The sequence below is a fragment of the Cupressus sempervirens genome, chromosome 11 (assembly GCF_028749045.1).
Source record: "Cupressus sempervirens isolate cs-2001-9-10 chromosome 11, ASM2874904v1, whole genome shotgun sequence".
Classification (NCBI taxonomy): domain Eukaryota; kingdom Viridiplantae; phylum Streptophyta; class Pinopsida; order Cupressales; family Cupressaceae; genus Cupressus; species Cupressus sempervirens.
In genome coordinates this window covers 292,883,090-292,906,689 of record NC_143128.1, presented here as the reverse complement: position 1 = coordinate 292,906,689, position 23,600 = coordinate 292,883,090, and the positions used below count along the sequence as shown (strand labels likewise).

General features: G+C 37.2%; 1 protein-coding gene across 7 annotated transcripts in view; it reads left to right on the top strand.

Moving 5' to 3' along the window:
* Positions 1-23,600, top strand: part of LOC149529269 (putative protein phosphatase 2C 59) — an 83,213-nt gene that overhangs the window by 48,624 nt on the left and 10,989 nt on the right. For 4 of the 7 annotated variants that reach the window (XM_089809594.1, XM_089809596.1, XM_089809595.1 and 1 more), the window contains 5 exons: positions 111-238; positions 4,589-4,687; positions 4,793-4,951; positions 8,138-8,224; positions 8,363-8,454. In XM_089809594.1, the coding sequence (XP_089665720.1) occupies positions 111-238; positions 4,589-4,687; positions 4,793-4,951; positions 8,138-8,224; positions 8,363-8,454 (565 nt within the window). Of the gene's footprint in view, positions 1-110; positions 239-4,588; positions 4,952-8,137; positions 8,225-8,362; positions 8,455-23,600 lie in introns of all 7 variants that reach the window. The other 3 variants (XM_089809590.1, XM_089809591.1, XM_089809592.1) reach the window with 1 other exon arrangement.

The window sequence follows — 23,600 nt, the reverse complement described above, 5'->3', positions numbered from 1 at the left end:
ACTTGTTCTAGTTTGGTATTTTGTCATTCATATATGTCAAATGTGTATGTTATATTGTTGAACTGTTCTTATTACCAAAATTTATCTAATCCTTAATGTCATTTTGGCAGTCAAAATAGGAAGTTTAGCTATGGATATGCAAGTTCACCAGGGAAAAGATCTTCAATGGAAGACTTCTACGAGACCCAGATTTGCGACATTGACGGTCAAATAGTAGGCCTGTTTGGTGTATTTGATGGTATGTTCTTATTTGCAAATAAGGCAGTCTATATATACATAAGGGTCATTTTAAGGTGAGAGATAGCTTTGGATGGCAGTTCTCTTTTCTGAAAAAGTGAGTTTTTATATCGTCATGGTGCAAAACTACTATGACTGTCAGTCTTTTAGTCACTGAATATGATTGTGTGGCAGCTACGCAGAGAGAGAGAGAGAGAGAGAGAGAGAGAGAGAGAGAGAGAGAGAGAGAGAGATCTCCATTTGCAGTTGTTAGCTCCATAGTTACCAAATGCAGTTACTGCTCAAAAAGCATAGTGACAAGTGATCCAAAGGTGGTAGATAACAACTAATCAAGTTTTCCCTATCCAGGGCATCGTTTGGGATCTTACCTTCACTGTTTGGATTTTAATTTCTTATTATAAATGTTACAAAGCTGTTGAGATCAGATTCTCTAAGGCTTATAACATTCAGTATTTAGGCCAAGAGTGAGCCAATTGTAAGTTGCTGGACCACTACAAGTTTTTACATGGCGTTCTACTTAGATTCTTGATTTCTTTTGTCTTACACGACCAATTTCAATTTTTTGTGCCCAAATTATTACTAAGTTTGTTTTCTATTTGTAGAGTACATAATGATTCCCTGATTGATTTTTTGCTGTACACCAAAGGTTGATTTGGCTTTTTTCTAGATTATAAATTTTGTCAAATAACTTGAGGGAATTAGAATTTTGGAAAGGAAAAAGATGGATTTTAAAGAGAGGAGGAAGAGGGAGCAAAATCTAAGACAAAATTTTTGACTACAAATTTAGATCAATTCAAAAAAAAATGATGGACTTCAACAAGAAACAGAAGAACTGAAAACTTGAGAAAAGGAATTTGGCAAAACAGAGAGGAAATAAACAACTTGCAAAGCTTGAATAGACCTAATATTTAAAGAATTTTGACGTGTAATACAAAAGGAAGAAGAATCAAAATCCATCATGGAGCTAGAAGCTTACAGAAGAAATTTGAATAATAATCTTGAGAAAATATTAAGATTAAAAGATGTCACCCAATTCATTAGAAATGGGGGTAAATTTGAACATGAAGTAAAAAACCACCACAAAAGATTTAGAAACAATCAAGAAGATCTTGGCTATATGGCTATGAAGATCTAATTGCAATTGATGAGGTCAAGAGCTCAAAAGAAGGTAGGACAAGCGAATTTTAATCAGCATGAAAAGTCCAGGTGAAATATCACATGCAAGATGAAAAGAAGTTGGAAAGCATTTGAGTCTAATTACTATAATAGGCTAGGAAACAAATGCAAAGTTCATGGATCTCAACTACAATGGAATTGCTTCTAGCAAAGACAAGGTATCAAACAAAGCTGAATTACATTGACATCCACATTATATTGAATTCAAGAGTCAAAACAGGGAAACATATATTATCATCCATATTGCCATAAAAGTCGACTAACAGAACAAAACTTATATTCACATTCAAACTATGGGAATCTTGGCATAATGACATATTTGGATTGAGGAAGTAACTATACAAATAGAAGTTATGAAAGGACAAGAGCTTCCTCAAATTGGTCTAAGTATGAAAATACATGTATTTGGTGAGGAAGAAGTCACCAACACCAAATTGTCTTCCTCACCAAACCCATGTATTTTCATACTTACACCAATTTTAGGAAGCTCTTGTTCTTTCATAACTTCTATTTGTATAGTTACTTCCTCGATCCAATGAGGGTAGCTGGATACAACTCTGCCCCTCCTTGGGTGCACATATCCCTGTATCTTTATCAGATAAAGATACAATATGATGTGGATGCATGTAGGATAATGTACCCATCTCCAAACAACTTTGATTTCTCCAATTGTGCTAGATACTATGTGATTTGATTTAAAAAAAATTGATATGAATCTTCCTTGAATCGATCTTAAAAAACTTCAATCATGCATTTTTTTCCTTTTTTGGTATAAACTATAAACAAATCCTACACCAAATGAGGAAGACAAATGAAATGTTTTTTTGTATCAACGATCCATTTCTCTGGTTATCTTCCAAGCAACTCTGCTATGTATTGCATTTTGTAAATCTAAGTTAACGATGCTGGTTCTCATGCTGATGCGGGTGCAGGGAACTGATGTGGGTGCAGAGTGCTGATGCCCGGATTTGTGAATTTTTTTTTTTTGGGATTTTGGATGCGTTTGGGTGCATCCATATATAAATATATATTTAAAAATAAAATAAAATGTATATGTATGTATACTATTGATGTAGGTACGCTCTGCTACCACTAACAAAGGTATGCTCTGATATCACTGATGTAGGGTCAAACCACCCGTACCAACTCACAACCAAAAATGCAACAATATGGAGATAGAGAGATGAAAAAATGCTTCATAAAGCATCCATTAATACTTGAAAATTCATTACAATATTCTCCACATGGAAGAACTCCAAACTCTTACAATATAAGAGAGATTCCTCACTAAGAGCTTCTACTTCCCAAACTTCTACTTCTCAAGCTTTCTTACAAGAGATTACATTAGAAGAGCTTCACTACAAGAGCTTACACTTGAAGAGCTTCTACTTGAAGAGCTTTTACATCCAAAGAGCTTCACTTCAAGAGCTCACACCTTGAGAGCTTTCACACCTTGAAGTCTTCACATCTTCTAGCTTCTACTTCTCGAGCTTGATTAGAAACGCTCATATGCCTTGCTTAAATAGGCACTTACCACCCAATGCATGACTTATCCACAACCTTCTAGAATTCCGCCACAACCTTCTACAACTTCCATAACCTTCTACAATATCCACAACTTTCTACAATATTCATAACTTTCTAGAATTCTACCCACACACCTTGATAAATGGAATGACAACCATTTATTTTTATTTTTTTCTATTATGCCACCTATGCACCTCAAAAATAGAAATCCCGTTTTCCTTTCTTTTCTCCTTTTTTAATTATTTATTTATTTCTTCTAATTTTCGTCACTTTCTCTCTCCTCCACATTTTTTTTTTTTTTTTTTTTTTTAAAAATTATAAATTTTACATTCAACATGCGTCCCCTTTATTTTGGATGCAAGATGCTCCTGCATCAACTATGATTTATGTGTGCCAATAAATGCAAGAAATATACAAAACAAACCATTTTAGGTTTCTGGGGCAAAAAGGAGCAAAAATGTAATTAAAAAAATCAATTAAACACGTGTTTTTTAAAGTCACTTAAGTGACTGGGTGTTGAAATAGTCTGGATACTCTCCAGATGTGCCTGGATGCTGTCTGGGTTCTCTCCGGATGCTCTCCAATGCATCTTGCGCGCATCCACAGGCACTGGATGGGCTTCCTGTGCGAATCAGTGCAACATCCAAATGCATCTGAGCATCCTAACACACCAGAACCAGCATCCAGTGTTGTAAATTATTAAATCAACTTATAATTATTTCCGTAGCAATCTGCTTATAAAGTAATGAAAATATCCTATAATAACTTAGAAAAACGTGTTAAATATGTGTATGTCCCATATTGGGGATCTTCGAAAATGGCCATATCTGTATCTACGTCCCTGCAACTCGTGTTAAAACCAATACAAGTTCTCTATGGATAGAGATGTACAGTCAAACATGGTGGTAATCAGTCATAGTTTTGAGAAAAACCTATATCTGGTTTTGTTACATGCTCTGGAACAAAGGGCAGCATTTCAAAGCGAGGGAACAATGTTGTATGTGTCAACTATGATGGTTAGGGTGTGAGCAGTACAGGTAAGGTTTAAGTGAAATATGTTTGGTTATTCTGACAAGTGCTTCAAATATAGTGGAGTGAATTGAATATTAACGGATCTATTGGGGAAGTTGTGTATCCCTTCATTATTACCGCTTGGAGCTTTACTGGTTCAATTTTTGTCATTGTTCTAAAGTTACTGAGTTCAGATTGAACCTAGATTTTAATCACTAATTTCTTGTTCTGAATCACTACTCAACTGTTACTTTTCTGTACTTCTTTTTGATTCCTCACCAAAACTGAAACATTATGCAATTTCTCTCTGATCTTGTTTAATGTTCTACTGAACATGAACTCGACTAGATTCTGATCTTGTCAAATTGTTTTTTTTCATGGTGAGTTGTGGGGCAGTTAAGTAGTGTTTCTTTCTATTTCTTATATAAAAGCTTTAGTGAAGTTTTGAATCATATAGATCATTCAAATGATCAACTAGTTTCTCTGTTGGCTGTTTAAATTCATACACAAGAAAAATAATATAGCTGTGCAATTTCTTTCAATGTTACAAAGAATATAGTTGCACATTTTCTTTTAATGTTACTCTTTGCTTTCTGATATTTATCAAGTTGTTCTGATTACTGGACATTAAATTCAGGCCATGGTGGTGCTCGAGCTGCCGAATTTGTGAAGCAAAACCTTTTCACCAATTTAATAAGTCACCCAAAATTTATCAGTGATACAAAACTGGCAATAGGTGCTTTTTGCTACCGAATGAAACGTTTTTTCCTCGTTCCAAAGTTCTTTCTCATTTTGTATAGATTGTTATTAATTTACCTTTTCTTTTTGTTCAACTGGGCAGCTGATTCTTACAAGCAAACAGACAAGGAATTCCTTAATGCAGAAAACAATCAGCATAGAGATGCTGGCTCCACTGCATCGACAGCAGTTCTTGTTGGGGATCGGTTACTAGTTGCCAATGTTGGAGATTCCCGGGCTGTGATATGCAGGGCTGGAAAAGGTGAATTGGAGTTAATTCCTACATTTGTTCCTATCAGTAATGAGAAACCTGTAGTGCCATTCTGCAAGAAATAGTGTCGAGAAGAGTGATTTTTTTCTGTGTACCACTATATTGTTCATTTAAAGAATAGAAAATGTGCTGTACCTGTGTAGGGCTTTATCTTTATTGCTAAAATTGACAGCTAACTAGCCTTTGAAAGTTTGAACTACTTCCTTGTAGTGTTCTTTGCTCTTTAGATGTCAAATTGAAATTTCTTATAGAAGACTATTAGCCAGAAAAATTAGAGAGGTCTCCATGTATCAGAATAAACAATTTTGAAAATTGTTATTTCTTCAGTTCACAATTAAGCAGCTGCTTTTTTTTTGTGAGCATTTCATATCATAAGAAATGTTAATCTTAGGGAAAGCATTTTTTACTTATTTTATTAAAACCAAGAAGGGGTTTTGTTCACCGTATGGTAGGAATCATTGTATGAATTGGAACTAAAACTCTTAACTACATAGAAAATAACACACTTCTTGTAGGAATTGGGTGTCTTGAACATCTTTAATGAGTTCCTTTGGGAAATTCTTCGGTTTGGCATCCCATTTTAAAGTCTGTGTTTAAAAGGTATATTTTTAATAATCTAGAGATCACTTCCACATATAATCAAAGGAAGCTGGTGAGCCCTTTTGTGAATCAAGGCCATGCATTCTTTTCCTTTCATAACATCCTGACATTAACAATATTATGATATTGCTATCAGGATTTAACTGTGTAGTTTTTGAGTCAAACTCATTGACCCATATTTCATGAGTAGTGATTCAACACGAATCCATCTCTCATGAGAATAAATGGAACACTTAGCACTTATTGGATCTAGGTGATGCTCACAGAGGTGAAGCACTTATTGGATCTAGGTGATGCTCACAGAGGTGAAGCACTGGGACTTCCCAGGAGGTCACCCATCCTAGTACTACTCCAGCTTGAGCACACTTAACTGCGGAATTCCCTCCATGGTTAAACCCACTCTGCTTGCAACCCCATTTGCAAAACCTTCACCAAGTGTTGTGCCTTATGAACCATTCATTAGAAAGCCCCTTGAGCTCATCAATTGATAAGTAGGAGATAATTTCCATAGCAAGTCAAATGGTGATATTGCTATCAAGATTTAACTGTGTAGTTTTTGAGCCAAACTCATTGACCCATATTTCATGAGTAGTGATTCAACATGAATCCATCTCTCATGAGAATAAATGGAACACATAGCACAAATTGGATCTAGGTGATGCTCACAGAGGTGAAGCACCGGGACTTCCCGGGAGGTCACCCATCCCAGTACTACTCCAGCTTGAGCACGCTTAACTATAGAGTTCCCTCTTGCAAAACCTTCACCAAGGGTTGTGCCTTATTAACCATTCATTAGAAAGCCCCTTAAGCTCATCATTGATAAGTAGGAGATAATTTCCACAAGAAGTCAAATTGTGATATTGCTATTAGGATTTAACTGTGTAGTTTTTGAGTCAAACTCATTGACCCTTATTTCATGAGTAGTGATTCAACATGAATCCATCTCTCATGAGAATAAATGGAACACTTAGCACTCATTGGATCTAGGTGATTTCTTGGTGCTTCACCTCTATGAGCATCACCTAGATCCAATGAGTGCTAAGTGTTCCATTTATTCTCATGAGAGATGGATTCATGTTGAATCACTACTCATGAAATATGGGCCAATGAGTTTGACTAAAAAACTACACAGTTAAATCTTGATAGCAATATCACAATTTGACTTGCTGTGGAAATTATCTCCTACTTATCAATTAACAATATTGTTAAATTTATTTCCAGTAAGTTAGTTTAACTGTCTCAAAACGTCAAACTTAGAGCTGTAATCCTTTCCCCTGTGGATTGTCCCACTACATGCCTACACATGATGGTGCAATTACAAGGAGACAAGTGTGAAGTGCATGCATGCATCATAGATGTGACATGTAGGTTGATGTGGTTTAGTTGGTTAGGTCAGCACAAACTCAGAAAGTTGACTTGAATTGGGTAGTAAAGAAATGAATAATTTGAATTGATCTATGACTGGCTTTAAGTTGCTAATATCAACAAGATCACTTATTTAATTTTCAAAGTTAATTGTAAATTAACTTTTCTGGATTTTTGTTAATCAATAATGTTAATAATGTCATAATGGTGCAGGTCATGTCAACTTTCTTCATTTTCAGACTTTAATGTCTTATTTGGTTTCTACCCTGACTTTGAGGCTATCAAAAAATCCATTGAAAATGCAGTAATGCCTTTGTCATGTATTGAGGTCTATTTCGCTCTCAATGGTGTCATAATCTTATTTTTATCTTGCTTATTTGAAAGCTTCAAAACAAGTTATTCTCGTGTAAGATGAGCTGAATGTATACTCATATTGATAAGGAGGGTTCTGATACGATTATGTACTTTCATAAATTTTCAGATATATGTTCAAAAGTTAACTAAAGTATCAGAATATTTTTTGCAAGAGGTTTTGATCTATTTCTGATGAAACTTATGCTTTCCTGAGTAAGGATGAGTTCTGTTTAAAAATGCTTATGTACGTCTACCCAAATTAAAATTTTCATCATATAAACATGTCTGGGTGATGAAATTTCATTTTATAGTAAAATTCACAGTTCTGCAAACTATTGCAAATGAAATTTACGAGAAAAATCTTAGGTTACCAAGTGAAATATCAATCGTTTCTCTTGCAGACTTTTCCACAATTAAACTTTTAGTACTAAACAAAATACATAATATTTACAATAGCATCACTAGAGAACATGGCTGTTTGGAACAGTAGAACTGGCACTTGCATCCTATGAATTACCTAAAAACAAATTCTGGCAAGATTTGATTATTCACTAAAGATTTAATTTATTATCCAAAAATACTGATTACCATGATAGAGAGATTTCAGATGCTGATGGAGGCTATTTTCATAAAAGCAAATTATAATGAATTTACAGGCTCACTACCCACCTATACATCATCCAAGCCCTTTCCTTATTGTAAAAATTAGTCAAATAATAAAATTACTGAGATTTTGGTGAGTGACACTTTTATGTATTTAAATGGCTTGCACCTCTAGATTGTTGACTTTTTGTTTTTCATACGATCATTGTGATCTTGTGCATGTTATCAAACTTGGATTGTTTTTTATTGGACCAGCTGTTGCTCTTTCAAGGGACCATAAACCAAATCAAACTGATGAACGGCAGCGTATTGAAGACGCTGGAGGTTTTGTTATGTGGGCTGGTAAGGAGACTGTAGATCAGTGCTACTATTTTGAATTTCAAATATCATTTAAAGAGAGATGATTTCCTTTCCTTTCAAGTAGATATTGGAACAAAAACTAGCATTCCATTAAACAAATTAAATTTCAATTTGGTATAGGTACCTGGCGTGTGGGTGGGGTTCTTGCTGTTTCTCGTGCTTTTGGTGACAGGCTTCTGAAGCAGTATGTGGTAGCAGAGCCAGAGATTCAGGTATAGTTAATCGGAATCCTTTCTTGAGGACTAAAATACAAGATTGACAGTAGACATAATAATCATTATATCACTGCTCAAAACATTTCTACTAGAAAATGGCAGCCTATTTTTACTGAAAACTTTGTGATGCCCCCTTTCTGAAATGAGATATAATAATAAATAAAACATAAAAATAAAAACTAATATAATTATTTAATGAATGGTTAGAAGCCACGAAGTGAAGAGTTTGTGACTCCCCCAAGCATGAGATATAAAAGGGAGATCATCTGAGAAGGGCATCCAAAAGAAAGCGGAATGAAGGAAATCAATTTGACAATAAATTATCATTCTCAAAGGTAGCAATGTAGTAGCAATGGGAATGGTGACTCCATTCTTATGAAAGGTGGTGACTCATTCCTTGTGAAAGGCGGTGACTATTTCAAGAAATGGGTAAAAATGCAAATCAATCTTTCAAGCAAAGAAGGATGCATGAAAGGAGAATCATCAATTCAGGAACTCAGCATCAAATATCAACTCTTTCAGCTATATTCAAAATAAAAGTTCCGTTCAAGAATCAATTTATAAAATCATCTCGTCAATCAATCAATTAATCATACTAACCTCAACAACAACAATCAATCAAACAATTTTATGAACTCCGATTATTCAAATATCAATCATTCGAACATCAAACATTTAAGCATCAATTTGGTCAAGCAAAATTTAGGCATCCACTCATCAATTCTTCAAGAAATGTCAATAAAGAGAGATCAAACAATGAACAGTAATCTAGCAAATACACCAAGATACCAATTTTGAATTCTACTGAGTAATTGCAAACTGGATGGGGTTTGGGCTCATGGGATGAGCTAAGGTTTGGAAAGACAAGGTCTTTTCCTACCCTTTGCCAGGCTAGGGACAGGGTCCTCAGTATTGTCATTGGATGGGGTCAAGGCTCACAAGGTGAGCTAGGGTTTGGAGGGACGGGGTCTTTTTTTACCTTTGTCAAACTAGTGACGGGTTCCTTCGTTTTGTCACTCTTGAGTTAGAGATGGGGTCTTTTAGCTCAGTAGATTTGCATGGTATTTACAAGTAATTCACAATTTGATCCATTGAGTATTGTGCTATGATTTCTTGATCTGAATGGTATTGATCTTTGGCAAGACAGTTTGGAGGAGAACCATTGCAGAAAACAAAGATAAGCTCTATTTTCAAAATTACAAATTGAATATTATAATAAAATATCATTATTTTTTTTCGCTCAGTAAAGGGCCTTGGCCATATTTTGCTTTATATATTCTAAAACGGTTTTTACAATCTCCGTTCTGTTCACGCACTGGTAGAAAAGTACAGAGAGAAGACAACCTCCGGCCTGCCTGGCACTTATATAGTCCTGATTACCATAAGATAGAAATGAACTGCTCTGGACTAGCGCGACAAGGAGATCATAGGCCTTAATACATGTCTAGTCAGAAATGAGTTTCAAAAATAATAAAGCTTTATAACCCGCCCTGGACTCATTGGTTCATTAGGAGACATCAAAATGCTCCTTTACATGTCCAGGATCAAAGAATAATCTACATCTAAAGGGTCTAACCAACCTAAATCTATAAAGAAAATTACTCGATAAAATCCAAGAGCCAACCTTCGTACTGTGGCTGCTATAATGGCACAAAGTTAAACCTATCACTTCTGCCATGGCACAGGTTAGCTTTCACAGTTTTTGGAGTTGAGTTCTTTTGGAAACTTTTGTCAACAAGGCTTTATAAATATGAGCTCATTTAATTGGGAAAAGTATGCTTGAATATTTCTTTGCTTTTGTTGCCTTCGTGGCTTTTTAGTTCTGAATTGTGTGTCCTTGCCGAAGCTTAAGGGTTTCTGAGTTTCTGAAGAGTGTTTGAAGTCATTGCTGACGTATAGTGGTTTCATTGGTTAAAAATTCTTTACTGTGCTTATCTGTGATTGGGAGATTGGAATTAAAATTCTGAGAATTTTGAGTTTGGTGTATGCAAGTTTTGCTGAGGTATATAATTTGCATCTCTCCTACTGTAATTTCCGTGTCTATGGAGAAGTTAATATTGGAGTTTGCATTCTGGATTGGTGAAGGAATTGTGAATTTTATTACAATTCTGAAATTGCTCCTGGCGGTGGGATTATCTGCAATAAATATCCAGTGGTCATTTGGCAATCCACGTGGGGGGTTTTTGATTCGATTTGATGCTGAAGAGGCTGGACATCATATTTCCAGCACTTGTGGGTTGCAGTTTGAAAGTTCTATAGCCATTTCTTTGGCCCGAGATCCCGTTTGCACCCCAGCATCACTCATTTCTGGGCCTGCGATTTATTGTCTATGCCTTGTGATTTGTATCAGACCTAGTATTTCACTGTTGGAGGGGTCAGCAAGCAGTTTGGTGAGCTGCTATTGCAATTTGAAGGACCTGCGATTTTGGACTGTGCTGATCTATTCATTTCCAGGCCAGTACGATTGGAGTTATTGGGATTGCCAAGCTATGTACTGCAATAATAATCAGGCTTTATTGATTTGGAAATTGAATAAGTTCTACGCAAACATTATCAGTCTAGCTATTTTCCTGTGGCAAATAAAATTCTGAAAATTCTGAGAGTTGTGTTATTTTGCAATGTTATCACTTGTAAATTAGTTCCAATATTCTGAAATTCAGTCTATGAGTTTAAAATGCAAAGCAATAAATTCAATTGCATGAAGGACTTATCATTAGAGATTGTTTTCCAAGTGTTTGACAAAATGTCAAACCCAATTTAGTTTTGAATTGGAGTTTGCTTGAGCCATAACCGACAAGGATTATTACAGAAAATCACTCTTGAGGCTCACTACAATCTCTGCTATCCATCATAACTACTGCCATGTAAGTTCCTATAACCCGTGTTGGGTGACAATGAGACGATGTGTAATGTCCCCTACTTAATGTGACATCAAGGTCAATAGATTATCCTATGACAGAAGCTTCCGTAGGCTAATGAAATGATTATGGAGCTCATTTGGCAGTATTTTCAGGAGTTACTATTTTAGTAAGTCAATGGGAGTCAATTGATATGAAAATTTGTAGTGTTCGGCTTGGTAGATTTGGTTGAGCTCTTTTTGACAAGCTATCATACATGGTATTCTGAGTTCGACTCTTATATGATTTTATTGCCAAAGTTAATTTACTTTATTATAAAGTGATAATTAAATAAAAGACTTATTAATTAAGTCACTTTATCATAAAGTTGTTTTAAAAAGGTATTTCCCATTTATCCCACATTGTTTATGCAAATGAAGTCAACTTCTTGGAGGGCTTTATATTCTCTTGGCTGTAATGAGTTGGGGCATGCTTGGATGATATTATTATTATAATATTGGATTTCTGGGAAATCTAATTGTTGAGCTTGGAAGACGAAACCCCTCTTTGCTAGCATTCTCTTCGTTGTTGAAAGACACAGTTAAGAGGATTATTGGGTGTTTTCATTTAGGAAGCATAGTGAGATTTATTGGTGATTTTACACATGATTTAAGAGCTCTGAAGTTAAGGTTATGCATCCGTGAATAGTGATTTTGCTACAGTGTACGTGAATAGTGTTTTTGCTACAGTGCCTGTGAATGGTGATTTTGTTATAGTGTGTGTGAATAGTGTTTTTGCTACAGTGTGCATGAATAGTGTTTTTGCTACAGTGGCCATGAATAGTTATTTTGCTACAGTGCGCATGAATATTGATTTTGCTATAGTGCGCGTGAACACTGTTTTGCTACAGTGTGTGTGAATAGTGAAATTGCTACAGTATCATGAATAGTGCTGCTACAGTGCATGAACATTGTTGCATTGAGTTTTTTTGCCCACCCTTGCCAGTTAAAAAGTTGGGATGCCGTCATTCATCTGCAGATCACTACTTCTAGGTTTATCATCATGCTGTTCATTTTAGACATTGTAATTGTTAAATATTAGTCTAGATATTTGTTGCAGCCTATAAGGCAATTGTATGTAAACATTTCTATTGCAAAATCAATATTTTATCAGCAAATAAGGAGGTTCTAGACTTTGCATATTTATAGCTGTATGTTTGCTTAGTGTTTGTCAAAATGCCATGTTAAAAATAACATTCTAATTGATAATACTTAGTAATTTGCAAGTCTCCTCAATAAACAAAAAGAAAAAGGGGGTGGTTATTATAGTGGTATCAGAGCTTTAAGTCTTGCCATCCTGTGGAAGCCTTATAGGGTATTTGGAACAACCGGATAAAGGGAAAAGTGTTTGACGAAATGTTAAAACACTAAAGTCAGAAATAAAATAGATTTAGAATGTATGTTCGAACAAGAGACCATTAACTTCCACCATACCAAAGCAAGACAACAAAGATTTAGACTCACAAAGCGAGCAGTCTACTTCATCCGTGCAGGTGGACATAAAATCTACTCATACAAACACAGAGGAGATATTTTTTGAACAAGACAACAGTATGGGTGACTGAGATGATAGGAATATAGGACTAGGTAGAGGTAGGAATGCTGGTCCAGATCAAGAGGAGGTAATGTTCAAACGGTTACTGGGTACGTTAGAGGAGGGGCAGCATATGCAGCAGGAGCAGAATAGGCGAATGGACATGATGTTGCAGCTTATGGCTAGACAGATGGGCGTCAATATTAATCTAGGTGATGCCAACAATGGAAACAATAACAATGTGGGAAACGATAACAATAGAGGCAATGATAATAATGGAGGCCGAGGCAACAACGGTCCTGAGAATAACATTAATGGTAATGATGGACATGGCAATAATGGGAATGAGGTTGATAACTTTAGACATGTTGCACGCCCAGCTTGAACAACCAGCTCGAGACCTTTTGTACCCATCTTCCAACCTAGAGACCCGGTTCAACCAGTAAACGAACTGCAGATTACCAAGTTACAGGATTAGTTCAGGAGGGACTAGAAGGCTAGTGGACTTGAGTTTTAGGCGGACATTTCCCTTAGAGATTATACGGATTTGAGGATGAGACACATGCCTAGAGTAGGAGGGAGGAATCAAAACTTTGAGTTGAGAAAGAAAGTTGGAAAACTTTCTTTACCTTATTATGATGCTTTAGGGAAGATGACTGCACGAGGTTGGGTGCAGAAGGTAGATACATACTTGCAGCTGAATCCTATGCCTGAGGAGGAGGCTATAAAGTATGCGGCAATTTATTCAAGGTTAAGGCAAATCAAATGGAGTATTTCTCAGCATAGGAGTCACAATCAGAGAGGGAGGATCAACACTCTGATTCAAACGAGGGTAGCACTATAGAGGAGATCAAAAGGATGAGAAGTTATTGGCATGATTAACGGGGGCTCAGAAGGCACTCACATTTAAGGTTAGGGGTACTATCCAGGGGCAAAAAGTGATCTCATTGACACTGGGGCTACACATAATTTCATAGATGCACAATTGGTAGCCAAGAGAGGTTTATAGATTGAGGAGCATGTTGGGTTTAGAGTCATGGTGGTGAATGGTGACAAATTATTATGCACTCGGAAGATATCTAACCTTCATATAAGGTTTGGAGATGGCTATGAGTTGGAGGATGAGTTCTCTTTAGTAGACATTGGAGATTATGATGTCATCCTCGACATGACATGGATGACCTTGCTGGTTGAGTTCACACTCAACCTAGAAAAATTGGAGATGAGGTTCCAGCGTGAGGGAAAAACTGTTGTACTTAAGGACTGTGAGATGGGAGTTGTAGAGTAATCTCCTTGAGGAGAATGCAGAGACTATTTCGGCATGATGATGTAGAGTGGGCGGCAAAATGTTTCACAATGCCAACCTCATAGGAGCCACAGGTGAAGAGTCATCCACTAGATATCTAGGAGATACTTAATAGGCATGCTCAAGTTTTTGGCAAGATTCCGCATGGGGTTCCTCCTGACAGAGGGATAGAGCATGTTATTGAGCTCGAGGAGGGAGCCAAACCAGTTATGATTACTCCTTATCGTCATCCTAAGAAACACAAGGATGAGATAGAGAAGGCGATTAGGATTTGTTGGAGATGGGGCATATTAGGCCTAGTAAGAGCCCCTTTGCTTCAACAGTAGTATTGGTAAAAAAGGATGGGACGATGGGCATGTGCATCGATTACAGAGCATTAAATAAGAAGACCATTAAGAATAGATATCCCATCCCGCAGATAGATGAGCTAATTGATGAGCTGCATGGTGTATGCTTCCTTACGAAGATTGATTTACAATCAAGGTATCATCAAATAAGGATGAGGGTGCAGGACATTGAGAAGGCAGCCTTTCGGTGTCACTATGGCCACTTCGAGTTTTTGGATATGCCATTTGGGCTAACCAATGCCCTTGCTCTGTTCCAGAGTTGCATAAATCAGGTATTTAGGGGGCAGCTTAGGAGATTTGTCCTGATTTTCTTTGATGACATTTTGGTCTTTAGTAAGACTTGGTAGGAGCATTTACAACGTCTTGAGATGGTGTTGTCCATTTTGGAGAGAGAGTCACTATATACCAAGGAATCTAAGTGCGAGTTTGGGTTGACTGAGTTACTATACCTTGGGCATATCATCAGTGCAGATGGAGTTTGGGTAGATCCCGAAAAGATTAGAGCTATTGTTGATTGGCCTACTCTTACGAACCTCACACAATTTAGTTCTTTGGTCTCTGCAGGTTTTATAGGAGATTTATTAAGGGATTTTCACAGACCGTTGCACCCTTGATAGACCTTACCAGGAAAGGGGCCTTTGTATGGATGAGGGCAGCTCAGAGATGCTTTTATCATTTCAAGAAGTTGATGTCATCATGTCCAGTATTAGCTCTATTGAACTTTACAAAGCCATTTGAGCTTCATTGTGATGCCTCAGGTGATGGGATTGGGGCAGTCTTGATGCAGGAGAAGCATCCCATTGCTTTTGAGAGTAGGAAGCTCTTTCGAGTGGAGAGGAGCTATTCCATCTATGACCGGGAAATATTGGCCATTATGCATGCATTGGCCAAGTTTCAGTCCTACCTAGTTGGGGGGAAGTTTTTTATCAAAGTAATCACAACAACATCAAATACTTCATGAGCCAGCGTGACTTGAATGATAGACAACAGAAGTGGATTACGAAGTTGCAAGGTTATGACTTTGACATTGAGTTTGTAAAAGGTAAGCAGAATGTGGTGGTAGATGCTTTATCTAGGAGACCTCATATTTGTGCTCTAGCTGAGATTACAGGAGATTGGAGAAATAAGATTATAGCAGAGTATGTGAGGGACACTTGGGCTTCTAGAGTGATTGTAGGCACCATACAAGATGATCGTTATGTGGTGATGAACAGATTGATCAAGTTCCAAGGTAGGATATATTTGATTCCTTCATCATAGTTTAGGGAGGTAATACTGAAGGCATTTCATGATGCATCTACAGCTGGACATCCAGGGGTCTTTAAGACCTACAGGCAAATCCATGAGCGGTTCACATGGAAAGGGCTCAAGGATGATGTTCATAAGCATATCAAGGAGTGTGCAGTTTGTCAGCAGAATAAAGGAGAGCACACATATCCTGTAGAGTTGTTACAACCTTTGCCCATTCCGGATAGAAAATGGGAAAGTATTTCTATGGACTTCATCACCGGGTTACCACGACTATAGGGGAGAGATTGCATCTATGTGGTAGTTGACTGGCTGATGAAGTTCGCTCACTTCTTTTCTATTCCATCCACCTACACAACAACATAGGTGGCTAATATTTTCTTCAGAGAGATATTCAGGTTACATGGGCTAGCTAGTTTCATTGTCAGTGATCGGGATAGTAAATTTATGAGTGCTTTTTGGCAAGAATTGTTTGAGTTGTGTGGTATAGATCTTACACCTAGCACTAGTTATCATTCATAGAGAGATGGGTAGACGGAGATTGTGAATAAATGGGTGGAAGGATATCTGAGGAATTATGTGACTGCACAATAGAGAGCTTGGGTCAAATGGCTACATATGTGAGAGTACTGTTATAACACCACTTATCATATGTCCATCAAGATGACTCCATTCATGGCAGTGTATGGTTATGAAGCACCTAGGTTCATGGATCTGGTCTTGGGGGATAGTAGAGTGCCCAAAGCCAAAGACTTCTTGCAGGATAGTCAGGATATTTTGAGGGTGCTCAGGGAGAATATACAGCAGGCCCAAAATTAGCAGAAATTGTATGCTGATCAGCACCGGATAGAGCGCAGCTTTGAAGTTGGGGATATGGTTTACTTGAGGCTACAACCATACAGATAGTCATCACTCAAGAAGAGCAGAGCAGAGAAGTTGAAGCCTAGATTTTATGGTCCCTATAGAGTGATTTGCAAGGTGGGCAAGGTTGCCTATGAGATTGAGCTTTCAGAGGGCAGTCGGGTGTATAATGTGTTTCATGTGTCGAGGCTTAAGAAAGCCATTGGTCAGAGAGTTGTGGCTTTTGTAGATTTGCCACCATTAGATGAGGAGAGGAAACTCTTATTGATTCCTGAGGCTATTTTGGATACTAGGGAGAGGACTTTGCGGAATAGGGTGGCTAAAGAATACTTGGTTAAGTGGAGAAATCTGCCAGAGGAGGATGCTACTTGGGAAAAAGAGTAGGTATTGCAGCATCAAGAACTAAGATTGCTTGAGGACAAGCAATTTCAAGGGGGGCGGATTGTAATGTCCCCTACTTAATGTGACCATCAGGGTCAATAGATTAGCCTATGATAGGAGCTTCCGTAGGCTAATGAAGTGATTAGGGAGCTTGTTTGGCAATATTTTCAGGAGTTACTATTTTAGTGAGTCAATGGGAGTCACTTGATATGGAAATTTGCAGTGTTTGGCATGGTGGATTTGGTTGAGCTCTTTTCGACAAGCTATCATACATGGTATTTTGAGTTCGACTCTTATATGATCTTATTGCCAAAGTTAATTTACTTTATTATAAAGTGATAATTAAATAAAAGACTTATTAATTAAGTCACTTTATTATAAAGTTGTTTTAAAAAGGTGTTTCTCATTTATCCCACATTGCTTATGCAAATGAAGTCAATTTCTTGGAGGGCTTAATATTCTCTTGGCTGTAATGAGTTGGGGCATGCTTGGATGATATTATTATTATGATATTGGATTTCTGGGAAATCTAATTGTTGAGCTTGGAGGACGGAACCCCTCTTTCCTAGCATTCTTTTCGCTGTTGAAAGACACACTCAAGAGGATGATTGGGTGTTTTCATTCAGGAAACACAGTGAGATTTATTGGTGATTTTACAAATGAATTAGGAGCTATGAAGTTTAGGTTATACACCCCTTAATAGTGATTTTGGTACAGTGTGCGTAAATAGTGTTTTTGCTACAGTGCCCGTGAATAGTGAGTTTGCTATAGTGCGCATGAATAGTGTTTTTGCTACAGTGTGCGTGAATAGTGTTTTTGCTACAGTGGCCACGAATAGTGATTTTTCTACAATGCGCGTGAATAGTGATTTTGCTACAGTGCACGTGAATAGTGTTTTGTTACAGTGCATGTGAATAGTGAAATTGCTATAGTATCGTGAATAGTGCTGCTACAGTGCATGAACATTGTTGCATTGAGTTTTCTTGCTCACTTTTGCCAGGTAAAAAGTTGGGATTTTGTCATTCATCTGCAGAGCACTACTTCCAGGTTCCTTCCATCATATTGTCCATTTTAGGTATTATAATTGTTAAATATCAGTTTGAATATTTGTTGTAGCCTATAAGGCAATTGTATGTAAACATTTCTATTGCAAAATCAATAGTTTATCAGCAAATAAGGAGGTTCTAGACTTTGCATATTTATCGCTATATGTTTGCTTAGTGTTTGTCAAAATGCCATGTGGAAAATAACATTGTAATTGATAATACTTAGTAATCTGCAAGTCTCCTCAAAAAACAAAAACAAAAAGGGGGTAGCTATTACACGATGTTGTCGGCAAAAGTGTTACACCATCGGGATCAGTTAAGATGTTAGTTAGTTAGTACCTGAAGGGTGTTCTGTTATGACACGACGGTTTGGTCGCATCCCTTCAGAATCTATCTAACTCTCCCTCAAGAGAGAAGTCATTTAGTATTATCTATTCACGTTCTAGCTTGTACTTGCGTATGATATACTGAAGCATGGAAATATTAATAAAGAATATGCCTGATTCTTGAAGCATTGCATTCATGTCTTATTTTTGTTACTGTGATATGCATTGATTTACTTTACCTTGTACGGTAAGCATTTGGTGCTATTGCCTATTCTGAATCTGGGAAGAGTGATGCAAACAATGGCATACAAAGAGTACAATGCGAATACCTATTTCAAAGACTGTGAGGACTAACGACAACAAAGTGACCGAGCATGAATTGACGACAAATTTCCACATCTTGTTCTGAGCAAATATTGAAACTTTCGTACAGAGAGAAGCTGTACGTGAACAGTTTCCCGAGGACACTGTTTGGGACACGCTGAACGTGAATCCCATTGCAAACCAATTGTTGCATTAGTTCCCTCAACTGTTTGCACAAGAGTTCTTGGCACAGGTGAGGCAAAGGGAGGAAGCAGAGAGAGCAATGTAGGCAACAAACTCTTAGGATCTTTATGGAATGTAGCTGCTGCAAATTAGAGGATCACGATGAAACCCGACGAAGGTCTAACCCATGAGCCCTAGTCTGTGGCAATGTAAATGGAGTGTGAGTGAAAAGAGAACTAAAACTCTGTAACGATCGCATAGACGACCCATGATAATGTATGAAGATTATATATAAGTGAAAGTGTTCTTGTTATTTATAATGTGTTTTTAAGCATTGATTCCAAATAAATTGATTAAGAATAGAATTATGCTGCAAGGGTAGAAGTCGAAATTGAACGGATGTTGGAGACGGGTATTATTTTTCTAGTAGAGACAAGTGAGTGAGTTTCATCAATTGTGATCTCCTTAAAGAAGGAAGCAAACCAGATCCACATTTGTGAGGATTTTCAATGTCATAATGCAGTAACTATTAAGGACCAATTTCCCATCCCGTTCATGTATAGCATCCTAGAGGAAATTGCAGGCCATGAGATTTATTCGTCTATGGATGGGTTTTTCGGACATAACCAGAGATCCATTGTGGAGGAAGACAAATTGAAAATGACCTTCGTAGTGGAGGATGGTGTATATACATAGAATAGGATGCCCTTCAGCATCTGTAATGTGCCAACAACCTTCCAATGCATCATTCTACACATCTTCGACAAGATGTCCATAGGAAACTTTAAAGCATTCTTGGACAACTGGTCCATATTTAGTAGGGAGGACAAGCATATTGTTTCCTTAGGAGAGTGATGGAACGGTGTCGTCGAGCTCGTTTGGTACTTAACCCAAAGAAGTGTCGGTTTATGGTGCCACAAGGGAAGTTGCTCGGGCACATAGTATGCCATGCAGGACTAAAATCAGAGCCTAATAAAGTTGGGTAATAGTAGAGATGAAAGCTCCTATGGATGTGACTTGCGTCAAATGTTTCCTTGGCCATATCGGATACTACCGCTGGTTTATCAAGAACTTCACACAAATTTCATTTCCGTTGGACAAGCTCACGAGGAAGGGGGAGCCATACATTTGGAAGGAGCAAGGGAAGGCCTTTGAAGAACTGAATCAAGGTTGCTAGGTGCTCCCATTTTGGCGTTCCCTAATTGGGATAAAGAATTTCATGTGCACATGGACGCCTCAAATTACGCCATTAGGGCCACCTTGGCTCAGGAAGGAGCGCATAGATTGGATCACCCAATATATTTCACTAGTAGGTTGCCATCAAATGTTGAGAAGAATTATAGCATCATGAAATGGGAGGCCCTTGGAATGGTCTATTCTGTTTATAAATTCAAGCAATACTTATTGGCGACGCCATTCACTTTTTATGTGGACCACCAAGCCCTCATGTACCTGGGCAATAGACCCATTATTTAGGGAAGAGTGTAATAACCCCAATCGGTTACAACTTCGTGAAGCATCAAATCCTTCCCAAATTCAATTGTTTGACATTTTGTCAAACACTTTGCAAGTAAGCTCTGATACCATTGTAATATCGATACCTTGTCAATTCGAACCTCAATTTGTTGATTTGTAGGTCAAAGGAAATTGTCAAACACTTCCAATACAATTTCTATGCTTGCTGTTTCTGAGTTACTAATTGTGCTTGCTTGAAATGATATCAAAGGGAATCTAAAACCCTGTAATTGATTACGACTATATCTAAGGAAAGAACTAAATGCATATGCAATTCTCTTTTGGCTTTCTAAATGCATATATATGAATTTTAAATGAAAAATGTGCACTTACAGCGTATTGATATTTTGTCAAACACTTGACATGCATACTATTATGTCAATCATGAAAGATATAATTATGCACATTACATCAAATATATAGACCTGCAACTTATCACTCCTTTAGTAAGATATTTTTTAATTCAATGCTTTACATAATATTTCAAGGCTCTTGGCTTTGCAATCCCAAAAATCTGAGTACAAATGATATTATAAATCTGATATAAAATGGGCATCTATAGCTACTAATGAAAGTCACCTTTACAATGCCAAATGACCAATTTAAATGATGCAAATTGATTGTAGAACCTGATATACAAATCACCCAATGAAGGAGATGAAATTGCAATCATAATCAAGCCGAGTGCTATAGCGCGGTATTGTTCACAGCAATGTAACAGCCAACAATAAATTTATTTTCCAATTTAAGCACAAATAGAACTCCAGAATGAAGCTCTCCTGAATCCCAAATTCAGTGGATATCTCACCACCTCAAATGGTTGCAACATTGAAAAATTGATGCTCTCCAATGGCTAATTGAAATCAGAAACCCTTAGTTTCTTCTCCCAAGTTTATATCAAATGCAATTGACAATAATCGGATGCTTAACAATGAAGCTCTTGCTTCTATTTATTTTTTTCCTTCACCCTTCTAGAAGGAAATAAAATATTATTTAATTGCACTCTCTAGAAGCTTCCCCTTTTTCAAAACAATAATTAGTTGTATTTCTAGAAAATGCACTCTAGAAGCTTCCCTCGTTCCAAGATAGTAATTAGTTGTGCTTCTAGAAAATAAAATAAAATAAATATAAAGTCACCTTTTAATTTTAATTTATTTAATGACTTTATAAGAAATTAATTTAATCAATTTCTCCTTATTTCTCCACTTAGCCTTCGGAAAATGTAAAGGTTAAGAACTCGACTTAGAGGTTGACATTACAGTGCGCCTCTCCTGAAATTGCTTGTCCTCAAGCAATGTCAACTCCAGATGCTGCAAAATTTCTCCACCTTCCCATGTAGCATCATCAACTGACAAGTCCTTCCTTTTGATCAAATATTCCTTGATAACTTGTCTCCTCAATTCTTTCTTCCTAACATCCAATATAACCTCAGGTACCAGAATCAACTTACCCTCATCATCTAAGGGTGATAGAATTGTAAAAAGGACCACACAATATCCTAACACTTTCTTGAAGCATGACACATGAAAAACATCATGGACCTTACTATTAGCTGGTAACTTCAATTCATAAGCTACCTCACCCACACACCTAATGATTCTGAAGGGTCCATAGTATCATGGTTTGAGCTTCCCTATACCATTCTTCTTTAGTGTAGTATGTCTATAAGGTTGTAGCATCAAGTACACCGTATATCCTACCTGGAATGAATCTTCAACTCTTTCCTGATCTGCATATTGCTTCTGCTAGATTTGTGCTCTTTGAATATTCTCCTTGGGAGCCCTCATGATATCTTGATTTCCCTATAGCAAAGCTCCAACACTAGGCACTCTACTATCACTCAATAATAAATCACGAAAGTTGGGTGCCTCATAACCATACAAGACCATAAATGGTGTCATCTGAATAGAAAGATGGTGGGTAGTATTATAGCAGTATTCACAAAGACATATCCACTTAACCCATCCCTTTTGCTGCCCTGCAATATAGTTCTTGAGATATCCCTTCTTGGTTAGATCAAAAAGTGGTATTGCATGTCGTGAATATCCATTAACAAGTTTGCCGTAAAAAACCACATGAGCCCAAAATTCCTCTAAGTTGTATGAGACTCTCAGGTGTAGGCCACTCAATGATTGCCTTGACCTTGTCTAGATCCATGCATACTACCTATGTGCCAATGATGTGTCCTAAGGACAACAGCTCTCTAGAGCCTAAATCACACTTGAATTCCTTGACATGCAAGGTCTCTTTGCCAAGAATACCCAAACCTATATCAAGATGTAGAATATAATCCCTCCACAATTTGTTGTACACAAAAACTAACATAAACTGCCTCAACTGTTGTATGTCGAGATGATAAACATGTTTTTGCTGCTCCTCATGTATTGGCATCAAAACAAAATCTATGTCATGGAGCCATGTCATCCACAATACCATATCAACATCTCCTATGTTTAAAACATAAAAATCTGCATTAAACTCAAAGTTATTCAAATGCATGGGTAGATCTGAAATCTTCCTGTTGCACCTAAGAGTGTAGCCATTTGTAACCTTTACTCTTATACTCTCAAAGACCTGCATCTATATGTTGTGTCTTTCAACCAACTAAGCATCAATGAAGTTATGTGTAGCTCTTGTATAATGCAAGGTAACGATCTCCTGCCCAACTAAAACTCCATGCATCCTAAAGGATCCCTCATTCTGTATGTTAGTGAGATGTGCTTCCTGTAGCTGAACTGACTCTTCCCTTTCAACCCTTTCTTCCTCGTGTTCTGATCCTGCTAGCTCAGACCCTTCTTGATAAAATTTCTGATCTGAATTTTCAGATTCAGAATTATCATTATATGCCCACATAACACAGTCAATCTTCCCCTTACACCTTAATGGACAATCATGGTTTGCATCATGTGCCCCTTTGAAATAAAAACTAAACTTCTTTCGACTCAAATCATTAGCGTTTCTCTATCTAGGAGTGCTGCTGATTCCCCCTTTGGATCTAACTTTTTCTGAACTGCCCAAATATGATAATTTGTTTGTGCATCATGTCATGATGAGATAATGCTGCAATAATCTCATCTTTCTTCACCTTCAACTGAGACTCCAAGCTTAGAGCAACTTTAGGCACACATGAAGAACCCTCAAACTATTCTTGTTCCTTCATGTTTCGAATTTTTACCAAATCCTTTAATTGACCAGAC